We start from the raw sequence: 27,498 nt of genomic DNA, 5'->3' as shown, positions 1-27,498 counted from the left end.
GCAGATTTCATGCATTCGCCATAATTATATAAGAAGGTTTATCGTGTGTGCGTGATATACGTATATTTACCTACAATCGTATACAAGATACCTAGACACATATACGATAATTAAATATGTATACATTTACGCCGACTTTAATCCAAACGAATAGTTCGTAATACTATATCTTTAAAGCTCATATTAACAGTCGGTTTTAGAGTGATTAGAATGGTCATGTTGATTGCGCGCAGCTTTCGTAGACGCTTCCAATCCCGTCACAGCCGCTAGTACTTCAAACAGGCTTTCCATCAATCTGCCAAATATTTCTGACATCTCGTCGTCTTTCCTAGTCACTACAAATATATCTAAAACATATGGAAAATATATAAGTCAACATTTATTTCGCTTATTGTTATAATCAAAAGTGTAAATTATGCAAATATCTTAAAAATCAGCAGCGAGTATATATGAAAATATACTATATTTAATTAATTTTTTTTTTTCAATATAATTATGTGCTAATATTTTCCTTATTGTCATCTTTCTTGTTCGAGTTATATAAAAATATGCGCAAGATATAAAATAACGCAAGAGTTTTAAACTTACCCGATCTATCCTGACCTATATATTTGCAGTACATATTAACGGCAGTTGTCACATCATCGTCATCATGAAAAGGATCACCGGGCCATTGTGCTCTGTGCAGTCTGACAGCTTCGAGTGCCGGACACCACCGTGCATTTCTCAAAAGTTCGGCGATTCTGGCGACTTCTTCCACGGCTCCGGTACCTGGCAATGGACTAGGACTGGGTGTTGGAGTGGGTGTTCCTCGTTCACTTTCAGTGCTCTCTTCGAGCGCTCTACTTAAAGTTATCTTCATAACGGCGATCTCGACGGATAGGTCCTGCAGAGGAATCTGTACGTTTCTAGCGGCGGTCATTAATGCTCCTAGCATTTTGTTTGACGCTTCAATTAACAACAAAAGTTGAAAATGCAACTTATAGAGCGCTCTGCCGAGATCCAATAGCATTTCTTCAATGCCCGCTTCTGTGGTGTGACTATCCCCTAATGCCTGAAGCTTAGCGGTTGCTTTAGCTGCCTCCAAACACTAAAAAAAAAAACAAATATTATAATATATATATATATAGTGTGTGTGTGTGTGTGTGTGTGTGTGTGTGTGTGTGTGTGTGTGTGTGTGTGTGTGTGTGTGTGTGTGTGTGTGTGTGTGTGTGTGTGTGTGTGTGTGTGTGTGTGTGTGTGTGTGTGTGTGTGTGTGTGTGTGTGTGTGTGTGTGTGTGTGTGTTTTAGATAATCATTACAAAGTATGAAATGCCAAACTTACTTCTGTGGCATGGTCCTTTCTATCGAGAAATGTTTCCAAATGTTCTTGCACCTCAAGCATTCCAAAGCGTAACGTTTCATTTAATCGCTGATTCGCGAATATAGCGACCTTCAGCTTTTGAACTCAGTAACTCGGCATGACTAGATAAATGACAACCCAAATGAGATGAAGCCGGGCTGCCGTTGCAGAGTAAAGCGCTCGCCTCGCGTGTTAGACCGACGGATTTGCTGCTCACATCCTAACGATATAAAACATAATTTTGTAATAATTTTTCACGAGAAAATGGAAATAACTGAAGATTAAAATATTTTGTCAAAAAATTTATCAATATTAATTTTCATAACACTTTCACGTTTCTCACTTTTCACTATTCTCATATTCTTCTTTCACTTACTCTCAAGATCTTGCTCAACAATTGAAAGAAACTTAAAGTATTGTATGGAGCTTGAGTGATAAGATTTTGAATTTGCTGCTTCCAGATCTCTTCAGCGTCATCTCGTACGACCTGTCGAAATGGCATCAATGCAGACAGATTGGGCGACGCGTTGCAGGGTGTCACATCGCCAAGATCTCCCGCGCTCGAGCCACTGTAGGCGGAAAGTTCGAGTAAATCGATTAATATACAAGTTTCCAAAAATTTTCACACAGAAACTTACGATGTGTCAGACCTTGTGGATGAATCGTGACGCGTACGACTAGGTATCAATGAGAGAGAGGACGGCGGGAATATTCCTGGGATGCTATTTGCTTCCTGGCCCGTGCCGGATACACCTCCTGGTACTTCATCCAAAGGTGATTCCGATCCGGCTTCATCGTCTGATGACTCTTCGGCCACACCACGCTATACATACAAAATTTTAAGAATAAAGAAGATATTAAAAAGAAAAAAATAGGATACATATTACAAGCAAAAGATCATATATAATAAAGCAAAAGTTATTTTTTAGTTTTATATATTTACCCGTGTTGTATGTTTGCTGGATGATAGTGTTTTTTCACTTAAACTTTCCTCGAACTGTCGTAAACTGGGTTCTCGTTCCTCTCCCTCACTAAGAGGACGACGTCGAACTCCCCAGTTGAAATTATCCGTACTCTCACCCTGTAAAGTTTCATAGAAAGCGATTGAGTTAGTATTCTTTATATTCTCAGAAATTACAATAAAGCATCATGGCTTACTTCAACACTTTCACTTTCATATTCAAGGAAGTCAAAGTCCTTAAATACGCCAAACTGCTCGTCATCCCGTCTAGACCCTCCGCTCAAATCGTTATTCGCACCGGAAACCTCTTCCGTTGAAGAGGCCATGGATGATTGTCTTTCCATCAAATCCGAACTTTGACTGAATATAACCTAAATTAAAAATATTATTGATAACGCATGAAAAACATATATATAACGCAATAAATTGAAGAAATGAAAAGCAAATATATGTGACAACTTTTTTAATACAAAATCGATAATTATAATATTTCATATTATTGGCTCAATATTCCTGGGATGCTATTTGCTTCCTGGCCCGTGCCGGATACACCTCCTGGTACTTCATCCAAAGGTGATTCCGATCCGGCTTCATCGTCTGATGACTCTTCGGCCACACCACGCTATACATACAAAATTTTAAGAATAAAGAAGATATTAAAAAGAAAAAAATAGGATACATATTACAAGCAAAAGATCATATATAATAAAGCAAAAGTTATTTTTTAGTTTTATATATTTACCCGTGTTGTATGTTTGCTGGATGATAGTGTTTTTTCACTTAAACTTTCCTCGAACTGTCGTAAACTGGGTTCTCGTTCCTCTCCCTCACTAAGAGGACGACGTCGAACTCCCCAGTTGAAATTATCCGTACTCTCACCCTGTAAAGTTTCATAGAAAGCGATTGAGTTAGTATTCTTTATATTCTCAGAAATTACAATAAAGCATCATGGCTTACTTCAACACTTTCACTTTCATATTCAAGGAAGTCAAAGTCCTTAAATACGCCAAACTGCTCGTCATCCCGTCTAGACCCTCCGCTCAAATCGTTATTCGCACCGGAAACCTCTTCCGTTGAAGAGGCCATGGATGATTGTCTTTCCATCAAATCCGAACTTTGACTGAATATAACCTAAATTAAAAATATTATTGATAACGCATGAAAAACATATATATAATGCAATAAATTGAAGAAATGAAAAGCAAATATATGTTTTTTACAACTTTTTTAATACAAAATCGATAATTATAATATTTCATATTATTGGCTCAAAAAAAAAAATTTTGCAATAATAATCAATATTACAACATGCACTTATATTTTATTGCTTCTCAATTAAATCCCTCAATTGCTAATTGCCTTGAATATAATGTTTCAATTCCAATTGACTATGTGAGTTTGTTCCAGATATTTAACAATTGTGCATATACGTGTTTTACAATTACTAATTATATATGCAAAGTGCTCTGCAATTATATATTTGTTTCTATCAGATTCTAAGAAATAAGCAATTTTAATATCAAAAGATAAACTTTTTTAACATTATGAGCCATGAAACAGTGACACATTAAATTTGTATTTAATGTTTAAAAGTAAAAAACAGTTATGTATAATGATTTATCACTAAATTATTAAAGAGTTAACAATTAACATAATAATATTGGAGCAACCTGCATATATAATAATATACATATTAATCACGGACAATGATACATTATTTTATATCAATTGCACTGATATAACACGTTGTCGTCAAATGATAGTATTTATGAAGAAGTTATTAAGTATGTCATAAATGATTATTGATTGTTGGATTGTGTCAACAACCCTTGCTACAATCAGAAACTAATTTATTTCATTTATAGTTATCCATTTGTGAATTGTTAATTAATGACTTTCCTTCGTATATATTGAGTAATTTTATATAGCAATGATCAAAATACAAACTAAAAATATTAACATAATATTATTTAAATTGGAGCAACCTGCATATATAATAATATACATATTAATCACGGACAATGATACATTATTTTATATCAATTGCACTGATATAACACGTTGTCGTCAAATGATAGTATTTATGAAGAAGTTATTAAGTATGTCATAAATGATTATTGATTGTTGGATTGTGTCAACAACCCTTGCTACAATCAGAAACTAATTTATTTCATTTATAGTTATCCATTTGTGACTTAATTAATGACTTTCCTTCGTATATATTGAATAATTTTATATAGCAATGATCAAAATACAAACTAAAAATATTAACATAATATTATTTAATAGGTGATTTTTTCCATAATTGCAGTAGACGACAAAGTGTTACGAGATAATAGACCTCAGATGTCTGTGTTGGACAGTTACACTACCACTTCATAAGATCCTACACAGACATACAAATATATTTTTTTGCTCCTGCAACAGTGCACCAAAATTTTTATGAAGCTAACTGAAGCGTGGAAGTATGATTCATAAAAAACATTGCTATTAATTACAAGTATAGATATTTCGTACTATTGTGGATAACAATGGACGTGTGCTGGTTGCATTTAAAAATGACCTTTTACCTTGCTATACAATGTCATTGAACTAATGTGCTCATCCTAGAAAGGGGTACATAATGAGAGTCAATTGTCTTCGATAAGGTATATAATCCGCATAGACCATAGGAAAGGAATGTTCACACTACTTGAATCAATAACCAAAAAATAATTTGCAAAATGAAAACATACCGATGGGCTCTTTGGTAATCCAACTCTCTGGCCACATGTTGTCAACAGGTTTACTAAACATTCTCTAACACGACCCTATTATAAAGAACGAATTTAATTTTACATTTTATATACATAATTCAATATATTTATACGCAATATATATACATTACATCATATTAATTAATAACTATACCTGTGACATCCAAGGTCTCTTCCATCCTGCAATGGCGCTATTGTCAGCCGGCGATAAAGATAAGGAGCAACATGGCGAACTAATTAATTTTTCTTCAACACCTTGACGAATCAACCAACGTCGACCGATTACTGGCGTTTGAGATAAATCGAATGTGAAGTCCATTGTCCTTCCTATTCATTAAAATGAGATAGACAAGTCTAAATTATAAATATTTAAAGAACTATGTAATAAGATTAATAAATCTACATTTCTACATATGTGATAATGTAAAAAAATAATCCTTTATGTATTTCTCTCTTATAAAACTTTTTAGCTCTATTAAAAAAAAGCTTCCAAATACATGTATCTTAAAAATTCAAGTAATCATAAACATAGGAGCATAAGTAATATATTCAAAGAAATATAATGTAATTTGAGAGATATAAATTATAGATTCTCTTAGAAAAATATTGTTTTACATATTTGTTTCATAAAGCGATTACAATCTATCGCTATTGTTATTTTTATCGCAACCTGGGTGTTGTATAATAAATCATCCGTGCCGTGCATGCATCACAAAAAGGAAAAAACAAAATCGATAATACATCCAGGAAAAATAAATACTCATTAATTTAAGTAGGTACGTGGACTTACCCGGTAGCTCCTTTTTCGTAAATATCTCTGTATCAGTGAAACTAGGATGTGGCGATGCCAGTGAAGAATCCCAGGATGAACCGTGCATCGACGTCGGTGGCGCTACGAGTGTCGACGATCTTGTCACTACAAGCTTCAAGATTTTAAGCGCTTCTTTCCAGTGAGTGCCCTAAAATATTTGTTTGTTTAATTGTACAAAAAAGATTACATATATCACAGTCGATTGATATGCTATATATTTTTAAAATTAGTATTGAAATGTTATTTGCGATCATAAAACTGATATACTTTGCCTCAATGCTTTACCTCAACATATTTAGAGATCACTCTTAAAAGTTCGGTATTGATGGGTTGTGCAGCTGGAGACGCTAGATCCACATAATGTAACATGCAATGTATAATACTGAGTACCGACAATGCCACACTGCTCGGACCTTTTTCTAGGACTTCCACAAGGAAAGCAAGCATATTGAAACTAAGATGAGCATACGAATCGTAAAGATATTTCACCACGCATTTAGTCCATTGAAAGCTTTCCTTGCTAAAAGTACGCCGGCTATATAATGTCATAACTGTACCAAGATTCTCTAATTTTTTCCCCTTTTCTGCGCTTACCTATGAGAAAGAGAAGAGATAATAAATAGCATAATACAACAATAAATTACACAAGTTAATTACAATAATATAATTAGTATATGTAGTACAATATATTACATTATATATTATTTTTATTAACATAACAAATAAGATATTAATAAAACAGTCTTACTTGTGCAATGTTTTCGGCGCTTCTGATGCAAAGTTCGTTAGCATCTTCATAATTCAACAGCATGTACGGCAGCAACGATACAACATTCATCGGGAACGCGAGGCTTTGCGTGGGGTCGACTACTGGTAGATCCAACAAAGGTGTAAATTGAGAGAGCAATGTAACGACAGGTTCATATGTATTCGGACTAGTGCATCCTTTCAATAAGAGCGCATGTACACCAGGAAACGAAGTCCACCGTAATTGTTGTTGTAATTTCTCAACTTTGTCTCTGGCGTCTGGTCGATCAAGCGGTAGTCTGTGCAACACGCGACTAAGAAGTCGCAGCGCTAAAAGGAACTCGTGTTCGTAATCCGATTCAAGCAGAGACACCGCTAACCAAAACAGTTGTGCTAATATCGTCATCTTGTCGTCTTGCGTCGCGGAATCGCCCAATAATTTCAAGGACTGTGCTGATCTTGATCTCGACAGGTTCGAATTGGGATATTTATTACCGCCGACTCTGTTGTCAACTTCTGCAATAAGAATATTCTCTTTATGAAAATCTTTGTAAACTATAATTAAAACTCAATTTAAAGCTAATAGAAAAAGTTTACAATGTGATTATTGCAAGAATCATTATGTAATAATAACCTTTCATATCGCTGGTCGTAGAATTGCCACCGCTGGACCTTTTCATACAATAACTGACTGAGTAGCTAGTGCTTCTTGTATGTCCGCCTTGATTTAAGTGAGAGAACATGTGCGGTCCAACCGGATAACCGTTCCCTCCACCTGGACTGCGTTTTCCTCCGATTACATTTCCCGACACAGGATCCTTATTGTTCAGATTAGGCGTCGACTTGAAGATCTCTTTCATAAAATCGAGCGGTCTAAAATCCGATTCGAGCGAATCGACAGCTGCTTCTAATGTTAGCAACAACTCTGTTACGTATCCCTGATGCAAAAAAAAATACACAGAATATATATATAGTCATAGTATGTCACACTCTTACTCGCATTAAAAATTAAAAATTATGCTTTTAAAAATGTTTAACGGTACCTGCATATCCTCGCCTTGCTCGGCGACTGTTTCCACCAATCTGGATAAGATATCGGACAACATCCTAGATGTTATAGGAACACGCAACGCACGAAAAACTTGCAAAGATCTTCCTGCATAGTGTCTGGATGAGCAAGAAAGACCCAATTGCAGTGCCGTTTGTGCCCATCTTTGGCTGACTAATGCATGAGGCAACGAATCTCTAAAGACGCGTAACACGTGTCGTAATAATACTGTGAGTTGCTCGGCACTACGCACCCACCATACTTTGGCAGTCATGTCCTCGTAATTCCACAGCGGTTGGTTTGTTCTATTATTAGAAAATTATATTAAATTCAAAATCTTATTCGCCCATGTACGTAATTAATTATATGTACCTAGATGCTAGAAAATTAATCAAGGATTTAATAACGTCCTGTATCGGCATATTGGGACCTGGTTGAGGTCCGGTCCAATTGTTCGCATCTTCCGGAGTTACAATGACGGGCGGTACTGTGTTCGTTGTCGTTCCGCTCGAGATTGGCCAGCTATTGCATACTGCTGATTCTGCAAATTTGTTTATTATTTCTACTAATTTTTTGTGAAGATTCAAGATATATGTATGGATATCTTACCGTACGCGTGAGAATTCCCATAATCTTTACTGTCATCTGCTGCCGACTGATTCCCGTGATTCATCGACAACGGCGGGGTCGATGTCGAATTTGATAAAGACGAATGAGTAGGTGTACTGTCCGCAACTGAAGAAGAAGGTAACGGCGGCGGAGGTGGAGGAGGTGGAGGCGGCGGAGGTACCGACAGAGATGCTGAAGAATCGAGAGGCAAAGGCGGTGGCGGAGGCGGTGGCGGAGGAGGTGGCGGGGGCGGGGGCGAAGAGGGTGGAGGTGGCGAAGATGATATTGGTGGAGTTGTGGGTGGCGGAACTGGTGGAGGACCATACAGGTAACTGTCGAATTCCGGGTCCACTTCCGTAAAGTTGTGTTCCAGCACTGGCAACGCCGGTGTGGATAATCCCAATCCCAATTGTTCCGTCTTGGAGGCAAGAAGTACGCGTGCCACACCAAGATGATCGCGATGATCGCCAAGCACGACCAATAGATTCAGCAACAGGCAACGACAGTGATCCCGCACCAATGGCCTCGAGTGATCTAATCCAAGAAAGACTATGTGCAACATCAAAGGGACGTGTATGGCCCAATCCAGCTGAATTCCGTCGACGACTACATCAGTGAGCAACATCACGGCGATATTGCACCTAAGAGTTACGGTAAAGAAGAATGATTAACGTACATTGCTCGGCAAAGTAAACAAAAATTTAAGTATTGGAATTATACCTGTGGAATCCGCTTATTGGCTGAGAACTGTCAGGCAAATACTCAGTTAAAGGAGCAAAATATCCGCCGTATTCTGGCATCGGTAAAGGATGCGGTTGAGGAATATCGAACTTCTCGTCGACACATGGCATTTTTCCATTTACTCCAACGGGCCCGTTACGAGCGGCGTAACACGATTCGTCGGTAGTTAACTAAAATAGATTAATTACTTTCATATTGGATCGTTAAAAGAATTAATTTCTTAATTAGTTAATATCTTTCCGAACTTTCTCTACTTCGCAATTGAAAAGTGAAATTTTTCAATTATAGAAATTTATGATCCTTTATATCCTTTATTTGCTAAGCGTCACCAAGTTTTAATTGAATAATAACCTCGGCTTCCGTAGTCGGAGTTGATAGATCGTCTGGAAGAACTGGCGGACCGCTTGCAGTCCTCGTCTTTTCCGCCCTTGGAGTTTGAAACCCCGCGAGTGCTCGTAGCGCGGTATCGGACTTGGAACTATGGAGAAAATACAAATGTCAAGAAAAACCATATTAAACTTTGCATTACTATATAAAAAGTTTATATTTTAAAATAACTGCTCTCTAAAGATATTTTTTTAGACCTGCATTTTTTTAAATTAAAATAAGATTTAATTTATGCAATCTCGATGATGAATAATAGATTTCAGTAAACTTAGTTATTTACCCGGTTTTGACGGGATCTTCTCCGGAATGTCTTTTCGTATGGATGGTACCTTTCTCGACGCCGAGATCACGGGGAGGATTGGCAGGATCGGCCGCTGGAGCGTCGCTATGCGACGAGGCTTTCCGCATGCTGGTGAGCCGATAAAAGGGTGGCGTTTCCGTCCGTTCAATTAAACAATTTAGAGTCTCGACCGTTTCTAATTCCGTCATCATTTCATCGACGAGACGATCTGGACGAGCCCGTGCCAGATACAATACAACACGTTTCGCCTGATAAATAACATTTCGATACTTTCAAAGATTACATCTCTGTCACTTTACTGCGAGTAAAATCATCCCAAAAGTTTCACTTACATATGGCAGCAGTTCTTGAGGCGCCATCCCCGAGATGATAATCAAATAGCGTATTATAACTTTGAGATTGTTCGGCCAGCAACCACATAAAGTCGCCCAAAGTTCCTCTGTCTCTTTAGGATGCTCATCCGAAAACTGTAATATATTTAAATCGATGTTTTAAATAATGCTTAACGTGATAACAACTAAAGCATTTTACCTTTGCTGTGATGTAAAAGAGATTATTGAGCACCATCTCCGTCGCTTCTGCGCTGCCCCAGCCTTCTCTACGTGTTCCTCCACGTGTTACATCGCTCGTGTAATACTGTTGAAAACGTTAACCATTTAAAAAAAATACAGAGTAAGATCTTGTAAATATTTTTTTAGATAGTTCTTGGATAAAAAATCACTAGCAAGTTATATATATATATATTTATAAAGACTGAAATTCTAGCTACGCTCTACTGCGAAAATTATTTCATTAAATTTAACGATCTGTTTGCAAGATATGACAGAACAGCTATTATTAATCTAATATTAATCATTTGCATATCGTAATATTATTATTACTGACAATTGTGAAAGTATCAAAGGAAAGGTGCGGGTATTGGAAATCGATTACAATAACGCTTGCATGCAAAGCGAATTCTCTCGATGACCATTTGAATTATTTCCCTCTCCCTACACTCCTCCACCTCTATTGATTAAAGCTATTACTATCATTAATAATCGAACAGTTTAAATGGAAAATGAATGCAATGAGTATGTTATGCTCTCTCTCTTTATTAAATTATTTGAATAGCTATGGATTTTATTTTCAAAAATCAAACGCACCACATTCTACGCCGCTTAAGTCGCGCTTTATCGTTTCAGTTATATTATTCGCAATCAAACTAAAAATAAAGATAGGGATTACGATCATTGATAATCGCGCGGAATAAAAAGAGATCTTGGAGACGCCGGGTATCGATCCCGGTACTTCTCGCATGCGAAGCGAGCGCTCTACCATTTGAGCTACGTCCCCGATGTTCGACATGATAAAGAGAATGATTACGATCGTCGATGATCTCATACGATAAACGATATTAAAAAGAGATATCTTAAAGATTGATCTCGGTACTTGTCGCATGCGAAATCTTCTACCATTGGACCTCTTCGCAATTATAATGATCAAAAAAAATCACATTATGATTATTGATAACCGAATGATATGTAAAACAAGATCTTGAATATATATTAGCTTTCGATTCCTAAAGTTTTCGTGTGGAAAATGAGTATCTCCCATATTAAAAATTTATCTAATATTAGAAGTCTATAATTAATGAAATTGAAATGATTATTATTATATTTGATAGTTGTAAGATATGTGCCAAGTGTCATAATGAGATTATCATCATATCTTTTTACCGAAAGTTCTGTGTATATTTTTAACTATATGAATATACGTATATATTTTATAAATTTTTGTATATGATTTTTCATCATATTTCTAAATTTTTATTATGTAATGCATCAATTTCAATATTTTTTATTGTGATTAATATTTTTTTATATTTTTATTAAAATTCTCTATAGTCTTGTCTGATAAAACAATATTCTTTACAAAAGGGTCATATATGTTTACCGTATTTTATCATTAAATTTCTGTTCATGCATACTTTGTGACATTCACGTGTTTGCGAACCACATTGAAATCGGAATGCTATTCTTAACTTGTAGTTTGCTTTGATGATTGTTTAACAGTTATTTGTAAATTTATGTTCAATTTCCTCGAAGGCCAATCGAACTACGATTCGACAAGATTCCAATACACTTCCATAATTGTGAAATCAATCCGTCTTAATTGAAAACCAATACCTATATAGTCCATGTGTATACGATCGCCAGATAAAAATCACCGATATTTAAAATGATAAAGCATCAATTTTACATCAAGTAAATGAGAGGAAGACTGAGATAGTGTATTTTGCAAAATGCTACGATCTTCCAAGATGATATTTAATGTTTCTAGTCAGAAATAGATCACTTATAACTTTCCAAATAATCATTAAGATCAAAAACATCACGATGGCATAGCTCGTTAATTTTATATAAGCGATGCATTAGAATGAGCATGAAAAGCTTTCATCGTCATATCTGAAGTTCCTTTCATCAATCAGAATTCAAAATGATCATTAAAATCAAGTACGTCATGAAACGTCATGTAGCGCATTTTACACATGCAAAGCGGCAAGATAAATACTAGGAAATCTCTCAAAATCATATTTAAAGCTTCCTTCTAAAAGTAGATCATTCATAATATTAAAAAATGATCGTTAAAATCAAGTGTAATCAGGGGGCGTAGCTCAGATGGTAGAGCGCTCGCTTAGCATGCGAGAGGTACCGGGATCGATACCCGGCGCCTCCAAGATCACTTTTTGAATCCTTTTACTGAAAGTGGATCACGATCGCGATTTAAAACAATCCTGCCCACAATCTAGATCACAGGGGGCGTAGCTCAGATGGTAGAGCGCTCGCTTAGCATGCGAGAGGTACCGGGATCGATACCCGGCGCCTCCAAGATCACTTTTTGAATCCTTTTACTGAAAGTGGATCACGATCGCGATTTAAAACAATCCTGCCCACAATCTAGATCACAGGGGGCGTAGCTCAGATGGTAGAGCGCTCGCTTAGCATGCGAGAGGTACCGGGATCGATACCCGGCGCCTCCAAACTTTCTTTTTGCTTTTTTGTTGAAATTAAATTGTTTATGGCATACACAATGCATAATAAGAATTTAATTTATCATCATGAAACGAACAAAACTCTTTCATGCAAGGTTATCTGAAGCAATTTCTCCGGCACCTTCATAACACGTGTAATTCATTTTTTCAAACAATAATTTTGTTTTTCAAAGTTGCTCGTGTTATTTTATGTGTTTGTTTATGAATAAAGAGATGTATTCGTTATGCATTATGGGAAATGTTGTCCAATTAAAAGCTTGCAAAGTTTGGTTATCTCATCAACTTTCCGACAATTGAAATGTATAATCCTTGAAATATGACGAAAAGATTCCAATTCTAGTAAAATATGGCTAAAATATATGAGTTTGCAGTGTTTTATAAGCTCTCGAAAGATAACATTATATGTAATATATATCACTTTTAGTGATAATCTTTTTATCGATTATATTAGCTCTTTTAAATATTTTTTGTATTTAATTGCAGATTATAATTTTCCGCATTGCTATTATTCCAGAGATAATTATGATAATGAGCTTTATTCACCTGGTAATAACTCAACGGATTAGATGGTGGTGGTACATTAGGATCAACAAGTTCCATATTATGTAACCAGGGTAGCAAATACTGCAGCAATAATTGCCGAACTTCTCTACGGGCTGTTTGAAATCGATGTGTAATTTCTGAAACATGTAAATTATCGAGATATTAAATGAAAACCAAATCACATCAAATTACATCAATAATCTATGATTACCGGCATATTTTCTTTTATTCGACATTAATTATAGTTAAATATTAAGCTATCATTGACACTGCAAATTTTATTCTAAACCTATGTAAATCCATATAAATATACATCATTTTATAAATTTATAGTATTTTCTAAATTTTTTTCTCTCGTTCTGTTTATTATTTAAATAGATTCAATTATTACATTCAAATATATCTGTTGACGATTGTTTTAGATAATATATGTGAACATTTAATATTTTGTTTTTGCCAAATTTATTCAGCTTTCTTTCATATCTTATCATACATATATATATCTGAAATCATTTAAATATACGACGGTTGTTTTGCAACTTGAGTAAATTTAATGCAAATGACTTTGTTATTCTCTTCCTCTCTCTCTCTCTCTCTCTCTCTTACTCCCTTCCATTTTGCATTTAATTAATTCGTATACCGATTATATGAACATATTTGCAATATTGCTTTTTACGGTATTGATATAATGTTCCATTTGAAACAGCAAGATGTGGAAGAACATTCGTTATTTTCATCGGCATAAATAACATACTAGTTTTCAGAGCATGTGTGCACGCGTAAAATCACATGGAATTATTTCCATGACTACCTGCAATTATCTGCGGTTGTTTCAATAATGCTGCCTACTCTCTCATTGCGCTTCTGTATTTCAAAAATATGTGTGTGTGTGTGAGATTACATAAAACAATTAACATAAATATTTCATTCTCTTTCTCTACAATTCTTTTCCCTTTTGTGTGATATGATTCTGTACAGTAACATTATATCAATTATTAATACAATATCTTTGTTGTTCTAATTTATAATTTTAATTTGAAATATAAACCTGAAATATGAGCATCTTTATTTTTTTCACTTCTACAGAGATATGATTTTTTTTATACAATATAGATTGTACGAAATATAAGTTTGTTTGATCAACAGCTAACATCATTTGTAAATTTTCTCTTATATGCTACATTATGAGTAATTTCCATCAAATAATTAGCTGTAATGCAGTCTTTTCTCTCATATGCTAGTTTATGAATAATTTTCATCAAATGATTAGTTGTAATCTAGTTCTTTCTCTCATATGTTAGTTTATGAGAAATGTTTATTAAACGTTTAGTTGTAATTTAGTCCTTTAATTAATTTATACATACTTGTCGTAAATATTTGAGAAAGAGTTTACAATTAATACTAGTTTCTGTTTTGAACAAATTATATCTACGTTACATTTATTTTGTTATTATATGTAGCTATCTCGTTTATATATTTTTAGTTTTAATTTAAAATGTTTTATCGTGTAAAAATCAATGTATAAATATAAAATTAAATTATTACATATAAAAATAAAATTATATAATCTATTAGTATACTATGATTAATTTTTCTGAACGCACATTTACAAGCTCAGAAATTTTAATTTATAAAAGAAAAACACTGTCTAAACAGAGAATATCTGAATCAAACAGTCTATTAAATTTTATCAATTCTTTAAAAAATATAACCATCGAAAAGTTATACGAATAAAAGATTTTTTCTTTAAATAAAATAGAATTTTTTTATTCTTGTATTGCACACTGCTATCGAATGTGATATCATATATAGAATTCAACGAGCTAAAATTGCCACTTCATGTTACATCGTTCCGCAAACAAAATGTTCGGCGCTTCGAGCGTAATAAAACAAACAAATGTAACCAATTTGCCAGAAATGTGTAAGACAGTAATTAACTAAATAGAATTATTTTGAGTTCTTGTTGCACGAATTTTTTTGTCTTTCTCCCTCTCTCTTTCTTTTGTAAGCACACGTGCCACATCAATCTTTCATGCTTTTTAAACATCCATTAAAATGATCCGTGGCATGAAGGATGTATGACAGAATGCGTCACAAAATTAAAGCGAAGAGCAGCAATCTATTATGTAAACAAGAACGTTGCAACTTGATATGTCTTGCAACTCATTAAAAGTGATTAAAGGTGATTCTACTTAAAAGGTTAAATTCATAAGGGTCACGGTTTCTCTTATTGTTAGTCTTCTACAAGTGTGTCGTTCCTGGATTTTATTTAAGAAGCTAATTCCGCGAACAACAATCCAAAGAACATTTCAAATTCGTTTGTTTTGTTATTAATCACAAAAAATTAAATTTTAAGGATTAACTAATCAATTTTAATTTCAAATTCTTTAATTCAAGTTTTAAATTCAAAAATTTTGTTTTAAAATTTTTCGAAATTTCTGTGTGCGACTTATTTTTTTTTTTTTTTAATTTTTTGGAAATATTTGAAAATTACTTTCAAAGTTAAGAAAAATATACAGAGTGTCTGATAATAATCGCCCCATCCGTAATGTGCAGGTAGAACAGGTAAAACCGGGGAGAAAAGTCCTTTACCATTTTGTGATTTTCGCAATAATTATTGAGAAATTAATTAAAAAAGATCAATCAAATCACGCGAGTATTAGCGCGCGGCGAGAAAGGACGGCCCAAAGGATTGATATGCAGTTGCTAGGACACGAGAATTCAGCGTTATTTACCGCTCGTACGTAACCGTTGTCATTTGTAGAATGCTCCTTCTAAAACTTCGTCGCGCGCCTAACGACTATAAACTTTTGGGTTGTCTCTTCTCGCTACGCACTTATACTCGCGCGAATTAATCGATCTTTTTAAATTAATTTCTAAATAATTATTACAAAAATGGCAAAATAATGCAAGACTTTTCTCCTCGGTTTCACCTGCTCTACCTGGCACACGACGGATGGGACGGTTATTATCAGACATCCTGCATACTTTCTCAAATTCTTAAAAAAGGGAGTTAAATCGCTCTGCACTGAGTTCATCAGCATTTACATCATTAAAAATACGTAACAGCATAAAGAAACAAAAATATATATACTTCTTTGATAAAATTTAGCAATATATATTATTAATTGCACTGCAGTACACATGAAAATCTCTATATTCGAATTGTAACTATTACACTGATAAATGAATCATTTATGTGATAGATGATTAAAACGCCACGTGCTCAATAGATGCAATCTTTCAACCCTATCAATCAAAAACTCATATTTCATTTCTTTATAAATTCTTGGATCCTGTGGTATATCATACAGATATCTATTGTTTGATTGGTGTGTATTTTTGTATTACAAATAATTGTATTGTGCGTTTTATACATTGTAATATTAAACTAACTTTTAAAATATATCCTTTGTTGACGCGTTACTCTGAATTATAAAATATTGATGCGAATTCCCCTATTAATAGGCGTTAAACAGATCAGCGATAATTCAATGTTTATATGATTTATGCAACACGCCTCCGGAACGATAATCGATGAGAGAATAGACATGTGAGAATTGTTATATTATATAATTAGCATTCTTTATTACATTCGTAGAATCAATTGTCTGTGCAAATAACTATAATTCTATTAAGATCGCACGACGCTGCATAAATTTGTGACTTTCTTATTGCGCGTGCGCTTCTATGATAATAAAAGCAAATAATTCTTTGTTTGTTTTAGTAATTCCACTGCGTTATAATCATCGTTATAATCATGTTATTTAGAACGCAAAATAAATTGCATTGCATAAACTACATTGCATAAATTGCATTGCAATGCAAATTCTTTTTCATATGTCAAAGCTTTTGAAAAACATAACAATTTTTTATCATAACGGATAGTATTCTATATTACGTAAATCTATAAATCACATTCAAACTGATTTTTTTTTAATTCGATTCAAATAATCCTTATTTTTATAAACACATTCACAAAATTGTGCATATTTTTTAAAGTTATAAGAAAATAAAAACAAATATAAAAATAGCTTTAAAATTATATACAAAAGAGATTCTCTCTCTTTGGATGTTTTTTTTTTTTTAATGTGTAAGTTTCTCATATAGTTCTAAAGTAAGCGTGTGTTAATATAAATACGCTATCTTCTACAGAAATAATATCAGCTTAAGGAAAAAGAATTGCAGAATTTTTATGCATTTAGCGTATCTGACAATTTACGATTAACATATTCTTTATTACATTGTTTCTAAAATATGTTTTCACATTACAACAATATAATAAATAAATAGAATAAAATGATATCTCAAAAATTTAAATACAAGAAAAAAATTAATTTTTAATTACAACTAAATAATTATAGCTCATGCAGAAATACTTCTCTATAATTGAAGTGCCCCGAACATATTCCACATACGCCTACATATACTAAAAAGTTTTTAATTATGCTATGTTATACACTGCGCTAAATTAAAATATATTAGACACGGCACAATATTAGAATTACAGAAAAACTAAATAAAACGATGTTTAATCAATTACATTTTGCATTTCGCGGAACAGATCAATCAACTCCAGCAAATACGGAGAACTGTAATTAACTATATCGAATTATATGTATCATAAGCAATTCTAAAGAAATATTAAGAAATTCTCAGCCTTTTATTTTTTTTTAAATTCTTAAAAACATGAAAACTAAAAATTTTATCTTTTAACTATACAAAACAATAATTTTTTTAAAATTAGCTTGATATGTTCAATTATAATATTATCATAAAACTATATTATATAAATAATTATAGCTCATGCAGAAATACTTCTCTATAATTGAAGTGCCCCGAACATATTCCACATACGCCTACATATACTAAAAAGTTTTTAATTATGCTATGTTATACACTGCGCTAAATTAAAATATATTAGACACGGCACAATATTAGAATTACAGAAAAACTAAATAAAACGATGTTTAATCAATTACATTTTGCATTTCGCGGAACAGATCAATCAACTCCAGCAAATACGGAGAACTGTAATTAACTATATCGAATTATATGTATCATAAGCAATTCTAAAGAAATATTAAGAAATTCTCAGCCTTTTATTTTTTTTAAATTCTTAAAAACATGAAAACTAAAAATTTTATCTTTTAACTATACAAAACAATAATTTTTTTTAAAATTAGCTTGATATGTTCAATTATAATATTATCATAAAACTATATTATATTACAAAATAAATCTTTGAAATTAGGGTTGTGAAAATATTAATGGAGATTCGACTTACCGCTGAACATCGGCATCGTGAGCTCCGGATGTAACTGAGCCAATTGTCGTGAAAGGTACATTTGACTGCGGCAATAAGTGGTTGATAAGAGGACATCTAATGTGCCACCTCTAATTGTACCACCGGAGGAAATTTCACCTGCAGGATTACTTTGTTGACCTGGTCCGGAAGTCACAGTTGCAGTGGAACTGGCAAGAGGGTCATTGTGTCCTGTGACAAAATATGTTAAAAATTTTGAAAAATCTATAATTATTTCTCTCTTTATTAAAAATTAATTAATAGAATTGGCAAATGGGTATTTATGTTATCTACGTTTATAGCGAACCAAATTGATATTTTTATAACACGTGCACATAGTGTACGATTTTTTTATGTCTAAATATATACTATAATTGTGTACTTTTTGCAAAAAACATCTTACATCAATAAATAACTTTTTCTCCGGCAAAAATCAAATATATATATTTGCAAGAAAAAAGAAACTCGTGGCACTTTTATGTTAATGTATTTCTGTATCAGATTCTTTTTCAATAAGCTCACATAAGTTTTTTTTATGATATGACAGAATAACATGCGCCGCGAAGAGCCGGAAATTTATATATGAGTTTGTTGCGCAGAAGCCAGAATGTTGGATGCACCAAGCTTTATCAGGAATGGATGCGTTGGCAGCTAGCAGAAATAGTTGAGACTGCACTCGGATACATTCTCTAAAAATGCAATATTAGTGTCCGAAAACTAAATGTTTCAATTAAATATTAAATTCATATTATTCTATCGTGATGCTTTTAATTCGTTGCTTTTCTTTTAAAGATAAAACGAAGTAGTGAAAGATATTGTGATTATTATATAATCCACTTAATCATTTATATTTAATTTTAATAAATGATTGTGTATTATTAAATTAAAGTGTCGCAAATATCTGAAATGAGAAATTTATTAAGTAATATCAATGAGAGACTGATAATCTTGCACCGGCACTAAATATAACACGTGTTGCGCGTATAAGAAGACTTTTTACATATTTTCGCAAAACATTAAAACTGTGTACGATCTTGCGTAAGATCTTACATCTAATGCGTAAGACTTATATATATTGAAAGGTTCAAAAGTGTTTGGAACATCGCAGTTAAAAGCACCTTTCATCATCATGTCATAAATTATATCTACAGAATCTGGATAGTAGTCCAATAAATGGTTTGTATCTGGCACTTTCCCAAATAAACCATTAATCCATTAATTAAAATAAAAAGATATGCATCAATTTCTGATATCTAAGAGTATTTGACGAGCCTTCTCAATTAATCGGAATGAAAAAAAAAGAAAACTGAAAAGCATCCATATTATACTTTTTAAAGGAAATATAAAACACGTAAAAAGAGAATAAATTTACTAAAGATATTTAATATAAATCTAATTATTTTATTATAATACTTCTATATAAATTCCTATGTAATTATATATACGTATATATAATTATCTCAACATAATAGCAAATTTTTTTATTTTTCTTTATAAAAAAGAAAAATTTATATTATATCAAACTGATATATGTCAAAATTTTTTATTTTCTATTAAGTACAACTTATGCAGAAATATAGCATAAGATTGAAAACTAGGAGATAAATATAAACACTTAAAATTAAAGAGCATAAGATTGAAAAACTAAAAGGTAAATATAATCACTTAAAGTTTTCATTTTCTTCGAATAAACAGTTTGTATCGAGTATCCCCAAGAAATCTAAAGCACTTTATCTTTATCATCGAATACTAATATCATATCAAGAATATGTTTTCCTGCATTTATATGGATATAATTATTCGCATTTCACAAAACGAGTGTTGCTATTATAACTCGTAAAAAATATACTTCAAAGTTAAAGACAAACTATATCGAATTTTCAGTTGTGTTACAGTACAGATAAGAATTTTTCTCATGTGGTTGTCATCGTATTGTAAAATGATGTCTCTCTTAGTTTTATTTATAATTAGGTATCGTTGAAAAAGTAACGTGTCAAAAAAGACGTTTACCGAGTAATGAATATTTTGTCTCAGTTCAATGATAATAATAAAATTTTATCTTAAACAATATCAAAGTATAACGTATTCATTTAATTGCAATGATTTGAATTTCAATAGTATGATCGCTAATGATAGCATATCTGCTGCGTGCGAAGGATTTCCGTGTGTACGTGATAAGTGCTATATTTCTTCGTAAATTTACTTTTTATAGTAAACACTGATACTGCATTTTATGATATATGGATGCAAAACACATTCATTTTATCAAATAATAGAATAATTGAAAAATGTGTGGAAATACCAAACATCGCTTCCATCTTTGTTATGTTAAGAATTATATCGACAATTAAAATGCATCTTGCATAATCAACAATTACAACTTTGACAACTAAAATGCAAAATTAATTCCATTAAGATTTATTGAAAAGCAATTCAAATAAAATACTTGGAGTTAATTAAAAAATACAAATCAATGAAATATAAATTTTGTTATCTATTCAAAATATAAAGGCCTAAAAAAAACTCTGATTTCTTATGCCTTTGTAATTGTGTAAGGCTTCGAAACGTCAAGTGACCGCTCATCTTCAGTTTCTAAATTTAGTCCTAATCTCGATATATAGTTTAGAGGAAGTGCGTTTGGAATATTTCTCTCTTTCTTTCGATATAACACTAATGCTCTTGCAGGTCATCGTGCATGACGCAAGCTGTTATGCGCTCTATGCTCAGCGCAGTTTTGCCGTATTCTGCTTCTCTTCTCATTGACGACGATTGTAGACAAGTTTAAATCGACATGCGAGGATGATCGTTGAAAATCAAAGCGTAATAATACAAGAAAACATGACTAACATAGTCCTACAAGACATCCAACGATATTACACGCCGATTCTCGTACATTTGGGTCTGCTGGGTAACTGCCTATCCGTATGCGTGTTTTTCGGTACGAAACTACGTTATTTCTCATCCAGTATATATTTGGGCGCGCTGGCGATAAGCGATGCCATCTTCCTGGTGACAGTCTTTGTAGTCTGGCTCGTTATGGTGAAAATAGATCTGTTCAATCGGTGGGGATTCAACCAATTTTTCATTTACCTCAGCACTCTCTCCAGCTTCCTCAGTGTGTGGCTGGTAGTGGCCTTTACCGTCGAAAGATACGTGGCGGTCAGGTGGCCACTTCGTCGTCAGTCTTTATGTACGGTCGCCCGAGCGAAGACCGTAGTAATCAGCCTGACAATATTAGCGATTCTGGTATGCAGTCCGGTACTCCTGTTTTCTACATCCAATACGGGTGGCTGTGACTTGGACAGTAATTGGGAATCCTGGGCAAACGCCTACAATACCTTCGACACAATCATGACGTTCGCCTTGCCCTTGACCATGATAGTGATCTTCAATACTCTGATAGCGCGCAATATTTACAAGTTCGACCATGTCCGACGAACTTTAACTATAGAATCCAACACTTCCAACGATAAAGCTCAGACTCTTCGAGATAAAATGCCGCAGACCAAGGTTACAAAAATGCTTCTGCTCGTGTCGAGCACATTCTTCTGTCTCAATATGCCATCGTTCGTCCTCAGGCTAATCGCTTTTCTTTACGTACGTATCTACATTTAATATGTTAAATCGATCGATATAATATCGATCATTACATAAAGATTTTTTTTTTATTTTAAAGTATGTATAGATGATAAAAATTTCGTTAATTAAATCTTTTTTAGAATTAAAATTTCGTTTTCTATAAATTACAAAATTAATGGAGTCTCATTTAATATGCTCTTGTGCATTACATAATATTTTTGTTGAAATTAGAAATCTGTGTAATAGAAGGGTATATGCACAACCACGGATACAATATATTATTTATTATTAATATTTTATTAAATCACGGTTTATATAATAATCGTATTGTATCATATTGTAGTATAGATTTTTTGTTATTTGAACTCTGTTAATTTATACATTAAACTATACTTTTTTGGTAATAATATTTTTAATATTTCACAGTATGTTAATAATTATTATTTTTGTTTTATAATTATTATTTGTTAAATTTAGGACTGTAACAAATCACCAATATGGCTCATTCTGGCGCAACAAATGTGCAACCTATTATTCGCTACAAGTTTCGGAATAAACTTTATTTTTTATTGCGCGAGCGGGCAGAATTTTCGCAAAGCGATGGTCGACATGTTTATAAAACGTTCAAATACTAGGAGAAGCGAAACTCTTATACAGATGGCAAGCCATGGAAAACAGTATGGTAAATATTTAATAATAATAAGGTAACAACGACGAATGTAGATGCACGAGCATTACATTGATTAAGAAATTTTTTCGTTCTTTCTTGCTATATGAATTATGTTAATTAATAAAACAAACACGATCTAGATTTGCGATCAATTTGATAAAGCTTCGCATTTTTTACAGTTTCAGAATTCACGCATAAATGTAATTCGTCGAAACAATCGCATTTTGACAATGCACAACAAAAAAATTGTCAGCAAAAGCTCTCAATAAATAAAGGATTGTGATACAGTGAAAAATTCGTTTCATTACAATTAGCTGAATAAATCATGTGTTAAAAGTGATAGTTAAAAACTGATATATTATAAAGCACAGATATATACAGTATTATAGTATACAGAGAAGAATAAGTTACTTACCAGCCTCAAGTTCTGTAGCTGAAAGCGGACCTACGTTTCCGAAAAAACGTTGATCTAACAGTTGAAGAAGTTGAAGCGCCGCATCGTGGACCGGAGCGCGAGGACATCCTGTATTCATCAACGTGACATTGATGACGCTAGTGTAGTGATCGCAAGGATATTCCCTGAAAAAGACCAAATCATAAACGTATTTACAATGTTCACGAATCTAATTATTATATCACGATTATATCAGTCTCTCCATTGATACAGAAGTATGCGTCTCAAATTTATTCGATATATGTATATATCGTATATTTTCTCCTACTTAATAAAACGCGATTTTATATGATACATTTATATCTAAGACAAATTTTTGAATTTATGCATACCTGGCGCTGAAAATTGTTGCCAAAGCGAGAAAGCAGCCGTCGGCTACTTGTGGAGCGCCAGTATAACATCGATCCACCACCCAATCCAAAAGCGTACCAATATCGGGATTTCCCTCGAGCAACAATACGACGGTTTCACGTGCGAGTGCATAAATCTGCAACAAAGGTATAACATTAGATAAAATATGGGATATCTTAATTCAATTGACAATGAATTCAATGCGTAATATATATAGGGTGTCTAATAATCGCCCCACCCGTAATGTGCAGGTAGAGCGGGTTAAACCGAGTTGGGAAGTCCTCTATCGTTTTGCGATCTTCGTAATAATTAATGAGAAATTAATTTAAAAAAGATCAATCCGCAAGAGTAAGAAACCCGCGACAAGAAAAGACCTCCTATTTACGTGATGCTAGGCACGTGGCGAAGCAATAAGAGGGATGCTCTACAAATGACAACAGTTACATACAAGCGGTATATAACGCTAGATTCTCGTGTCCCAGCAACCACATGTCAATGGGCCGTCCTTTCCCGCCGCGCGATAATACTCGCGCGCATTGGCCGATCTTTTTTAATTAATTTCTCAATAATTATTGTGAAAATCAAAATAGTACAGGACTTTTCTCCTCGGTTTTACCTGCTTTACTTGCACATTACGGGTGAGGCGATTATTATCAGACACCCTGTTATTATTAATTACATATAATTTTGTACATATGTAATCTTGAATGTTAAAATAATAAGAAAATAACGTTTGCAGATAAAAACTTATACGAGAGAGAAATAATTAATTTACCTTTTCATCTTTACTGGCCAATAATGAGTCCAACCATTGATATAAAATGGCACCCTCTTCCGAAAGCGATTGTGGATTAAAGCACGATCCACAACAGAGTAATCCACTCATAGCTTGCAAGGCTGAAAGTTGCAATTCCGTGCAAGATTTTTCTTCCTCTTGCATAGACGACGTGCTTGTAAGCGGTTTGCCATAAACACCGGCCCAACTAGCAAAGAGCATGAACAGATTTCTTCTTAAGTCCCTCTTTAACAAGGTGTAACATGTCTCCACTGGAGAAACAAAAAAAGAATAAGATAATGAATGACTCAAGACATTATATATAAAAACTTATTTCAAAACTCAAAATTGAGTGAAATTGCTTACGTGAAAAACTCTTAATCATTTTCCTGATGAAGTTACAGAAGTGCAATTTAATGTCTCGTACAGCAGGTGCTTCCTTATCGGTCTCGTTTTCTAAATAAATGCGTGCACCATCTATGTACTCGACGAATGTAGGATGTAAGGATTGTGTCTCGCGATCTAAAACCGCTGAACTGGAAAAAGATTACAGCGATTTCTTTAAAATCTATTCATAGAGTGTAAACAAATAGAGAAAGAAAAAAACGAAAAAATATATAACAGTATACAACTCACCAGATGCCGAATGTTCCATATTCGGCAATTAATTCCAGTACTCTTACTAGCTGCAGTCTCAAAGCATCACGTCTTCTTCGCCGTCTCATATTTTCCTGTTTCCGATCTACCGCTTCCCGGATGTAAGGAACCAATTCTTCCATCAAGTCTCTGTCGCAAACATAAGATGATCGAGAAATGTTTTGCAATTTATTCTAACTCATAGAGAATTCTTCATACAGAAACGTGCTTACTTTAAAGCATCAGCATTCACTTTTCCAATTGCCTGCACCGCGGCATCTCTGACGTCGACAGCCTCGCATCTCAGCAAAGGTACAGTCAGCTTGTACAAGGCTGCCGGGCTCGCGTTTGTACCCGGTGATTTGTTATCACCACGTTCTGCGGATAAACTGTCTGGCGAAGAGCTGTGAAAAAGGTATTACTGTATTTCACCACTTCCAAACTTGTTACATTAGTTTTCTATTATACATTTCGTAAATTAATAATTTTCTGTGTGCGCTCAAATATATCCGTCAAAGTTTAATTTTAGAAAAAAGCGATCGGGAACGGTCGTGAGGCTAGGCAAGGATGGCAATATGCAAGTTTGCGCGAAAAGAATTATTAGGCCGGCAAGAAAGCTCGAGCACGAAGCTGTAAGTTCAATAAAAAAAAAAAAATATATCAAACTGTGTTGCGTTATATAAAAGAGTAAGGAGAGAGACGAAGATTCAACAGTGGAAAATACAGAGTGCGATTACCAACGACCGTTCAAATCCCGGGTGACATCGAAGGAAGCGTGGTCGTTTTTGTTTGCGATTATTAATCTCTCAGGCTCACCTGGTACGCTTATGACGGGTGTAGATGCCGGAAATGGACGGTACAGAAAACCGACCCGGCAGGGTCTGCGCCCCGCCGAGATTCTCCAGGCTCTGACTCAACTCCTTACTCATGCACAACACACCAAACTCCACCGTATGCTGACCACTAGAGTATGCAATACAGTGTACCACCAATGCTCCTTATATCAGACATTATTTACTGCTCAGAAAGTCTACTACTCTAATATCTTCCAGAGAAGGAAAGAAAGATGTACATGTACGAGACATAGAACGATAGGAGACAGCATGCGAGAGATGTAGTGTTGCGAAAAATAAAGCGAAGTGTGTATATGCATAGAGGAAAAGAACAGAGCAGATATGGATTCCGCTCCCGAATGTGCAAAATGCGAATTTGGTACGAATTGGTGCCAGTGTACGTGATGGCAAAATCGCCATTGTAAAATGTGCACGATATTAAATTGAGTATATATTGTGTATAGTAATAGATATATATTTTATGTGCATTTAATTAAAAAGATATTATAAAAAAAATAAATTATAACTCGATAACTGTGCCAGTGTACAGGATTAACATTTAAAATGCAAAAACTATAAATTATTTTACAATTCTGTAAAATATATTTAATGTAATATTTCCTGAGACAAGTGAATAAATAAGATGTTTCTGTGGAATGGTAGACACTAATGTAAATATGATCCAACACCAATTGATACTAAGTGATATTGATTTTATTCTGCGTGACTAACTTTTCTTAGATACACTTAAAGCTCTAATATATTATTTTGCTAAACATGAGCTTTTAATTATTCACGATCTTATTTGAGTATCTCAATAAATTTTACGTGTAAATACAAATCGCATGGATAGCTTCTATCAAATTAAATACATTTAAGCAAGGCACTTTGCTACACTTTTGTTCATTAAATATAAATTCGTTCAATTGTATCTGCAACGAGCGTAGCGATGCACACAATTACACGTATTTTTCATTGAGTAATATATAATAAGCATGAATAATCGTTTAAATTGAAGCTTTATTGAAAATATTAAATAATAATAATATGTAATAGAATGATACATATGATATTTGAATTCCTGCCATAAATATTTATATGTTAACTTACCTGAGACTGAGATCTGGACTGGCGCACCGAACGACCGGATTTGGTACAGGTGGCACGACTCTATATCCAAAAGTCAGATAATTTTTCCAGATATGCATATAAACGTCTCTCTCGTTTATCGGTTTTCTCACTGTCGTCGAACTTCTCAGTAATGAAGCTCTGTTGTCATTTACCGGACTGTATACAATTTAATGAGTTTTAATTATTTCAAAATTGAAATGTATACCAAATACACACACAAATTAATTATAAAGATTAAATCTTACGTGGGATCCACTACTGAAAACAGAGAGTTTATGCGAGTAAAGACAATGGGCCAAGAATGAGCAACAGCATTTGGACATAAAGTGAGTACTCTATCCTTTTCCAGAAAGGCAAATAGACAACTGGCCCATGGATCAGCCCCATTTAGATTAAGCGAAGAAGAACTCTTGGTACTGTTTTCATCGTGAAATCCTGCAATATAAAGGAAATATAAAGATAATGTAACATATATATATATATA

At 33.7% G+C, this 27,498-nt stretch overlaps 2 protein-coding genes and 4 non-coding genes across 8 annotated transcripts in view; 4 read left to right on the top strand and 2 right to left on the bottom strand.

The window, feature by feature from the left end:
- Positions 1-48: 48 nt before the first annotated feature.
- LOC115238583 (protein furry) overlaps positions 49-27,498 on the bottom strand; it is a 33,160-nt gene continuing 5,710 nt past the window's right edge. Inside the window, 35 exon segments of the mRNA XM_029812548.1 lie at positions 49-347; positions 589-1,090; positions 1,325-1,432; positions 1,434-1,562; positions 1,719-1,911; positions 1,981-2,165; positions 2,286-2,423; positions 2,501-2,674; positions 2,803-2,925; positions 3,046-3,183; positions 3,261-3,434; positions 5,039-5,113; positions 5,214-5,386; positions 5,850-6,018; positions 6,156-6,464; positions 6,619-7,133; positions 7,252-7,555; positions 7,661-7,970; positions 8,038-8,206; positions 8,275-8,915; positions 8,995-9,185; positions 9,367-9,493; positions 9,683-9,951; positions 10,036-10,170; positions 10,235-10,339; positions 13,281-13,417; positions 18,568-18,777; positions 23,250-23,413; positions 23,621-23,775; positions 24,415-24,686; positions 24,781-24,950; positions 25,051-25,200; positions 25,284-25,454; positions 26,994-27,170; positions 27,260-27,449. Of these exon segments, the coding sequence (XP_029668408.1) occupies positions 184-347; positions 589-1,090; positions 1,325-1,432; positions 1,434-1,562; positions 1,719-1,911; positions 1,981-2,165; positions 2,286-2,423; positions 2,501-2,674; positions 2,803-2,925; positions 3,046-3,183; positions 3,261-3,434; positions 5,039-5,113; positions 5,214-5,386; positions 5,850-6,018; positions 6,156-6,464; positions 6,619-7,133; positions 7,252-7,555; positions 7,661-7,970; positions 8,038-8,206; positions 8,275-8,915; positions 8,995-9,185; positions 9,367-9,493; positions 9,683-9,951; positions 10,036-10,170; positions 10,235-10,339; positions 13,281-13,417; positions 18,568-18,777; positions 23,250-23,413; positions 23,621-23,775; positions 24,415-24,686; positions 24,781-24,950; positions 25,051-25,200; positions 25,284-25,454; positions 26,994-27,170; positions 27,260-27,449 (7,316 nt within the window). The 3' untranslated portion in view covers positions 49-183.
- On the bottom strand, positions 10,966-11,038 carry Trnaa-cgc. Its single transcript has one exon. It is a non-coding gene; the product is annotated as a tRNA-Ala (tRNA).
- Trnaa-agc lies at positions 12,349-12,421 on the top strand. Its single transcript has one exon. It is a non-coding gene; the product is annotated as a tRNA-Ala (tRNA).
- On the top strand, positions 12,501-12,573 carry Trnaa-agc. Its single transcript has one exon. It is a non-coding gene; the product is annotated as a tRNA-Ala (tRNA).
- On the top strand, positions 12,653-12,725 carry Trnaa-agc. The gene has a single exon. It is a non-coding gene; the product is annotated as a tRNA-Ala (tRNA).
- LOC115238581 (FMRFamide receptor-like) lies at positions 18,798-23,580 on the top strand. 3 transcript variants are annotated; one of them, XM_029812544.1, is made up of 4 exons: positions 18,798-19,761; positions 21,271-22,182; positions 22,642-22,846; positions 23,014-23,580. In XM_029812544.1, the coding sequence occupies exons 2-4, from the start codon at positions 21,385-21,387 to the stop codon at positions 23,115-23,117; spliced, it is 1,107 nt and encodes a 368-aa protein (XP_029668404.1). In that variant the 5' UTR covers positions 18,798-19,761; positions 21,271-21,384; the 3' UTR covers positions 23,118-23,580. The 3 variants fall into 3 exon arrangements, with proteins under 3 accessions (XP_029668404.1, XP_029668406.1, XP_029668405.1); XM_029812546.1 differs by lacking the exon at positions 18,798-19,761 and having other exon boundaries at positions 21,397-21,523; positions 21,693-22,182; XM_029812545.1 differs by lacking the exon at positions 18,798-19,761 and having other exon boundaries at positions 21,441-21,523; positions 21,681-22,182.

Source organism: Formica exsecta, unplaced genomic scaffold (assembly GCF_003651465.1).
Source record: "Formica exsecta isolate Colony F162 unplaced genomic scaffold, ASM365146v1 scaffold350, whole genome shotgun sequence".
NCBI classification, from domain to species: Eukaryota; Metazoa; Arthropoda; class Insecta; order Hymenoptera; family Formicidae; genus Formica; species Formica exsecta.
The sequence above is the reverse complement of the archived record's forward strand: the minus strand, read 5'-3'. Positions and strand labels throughout refer to the sequence as shown.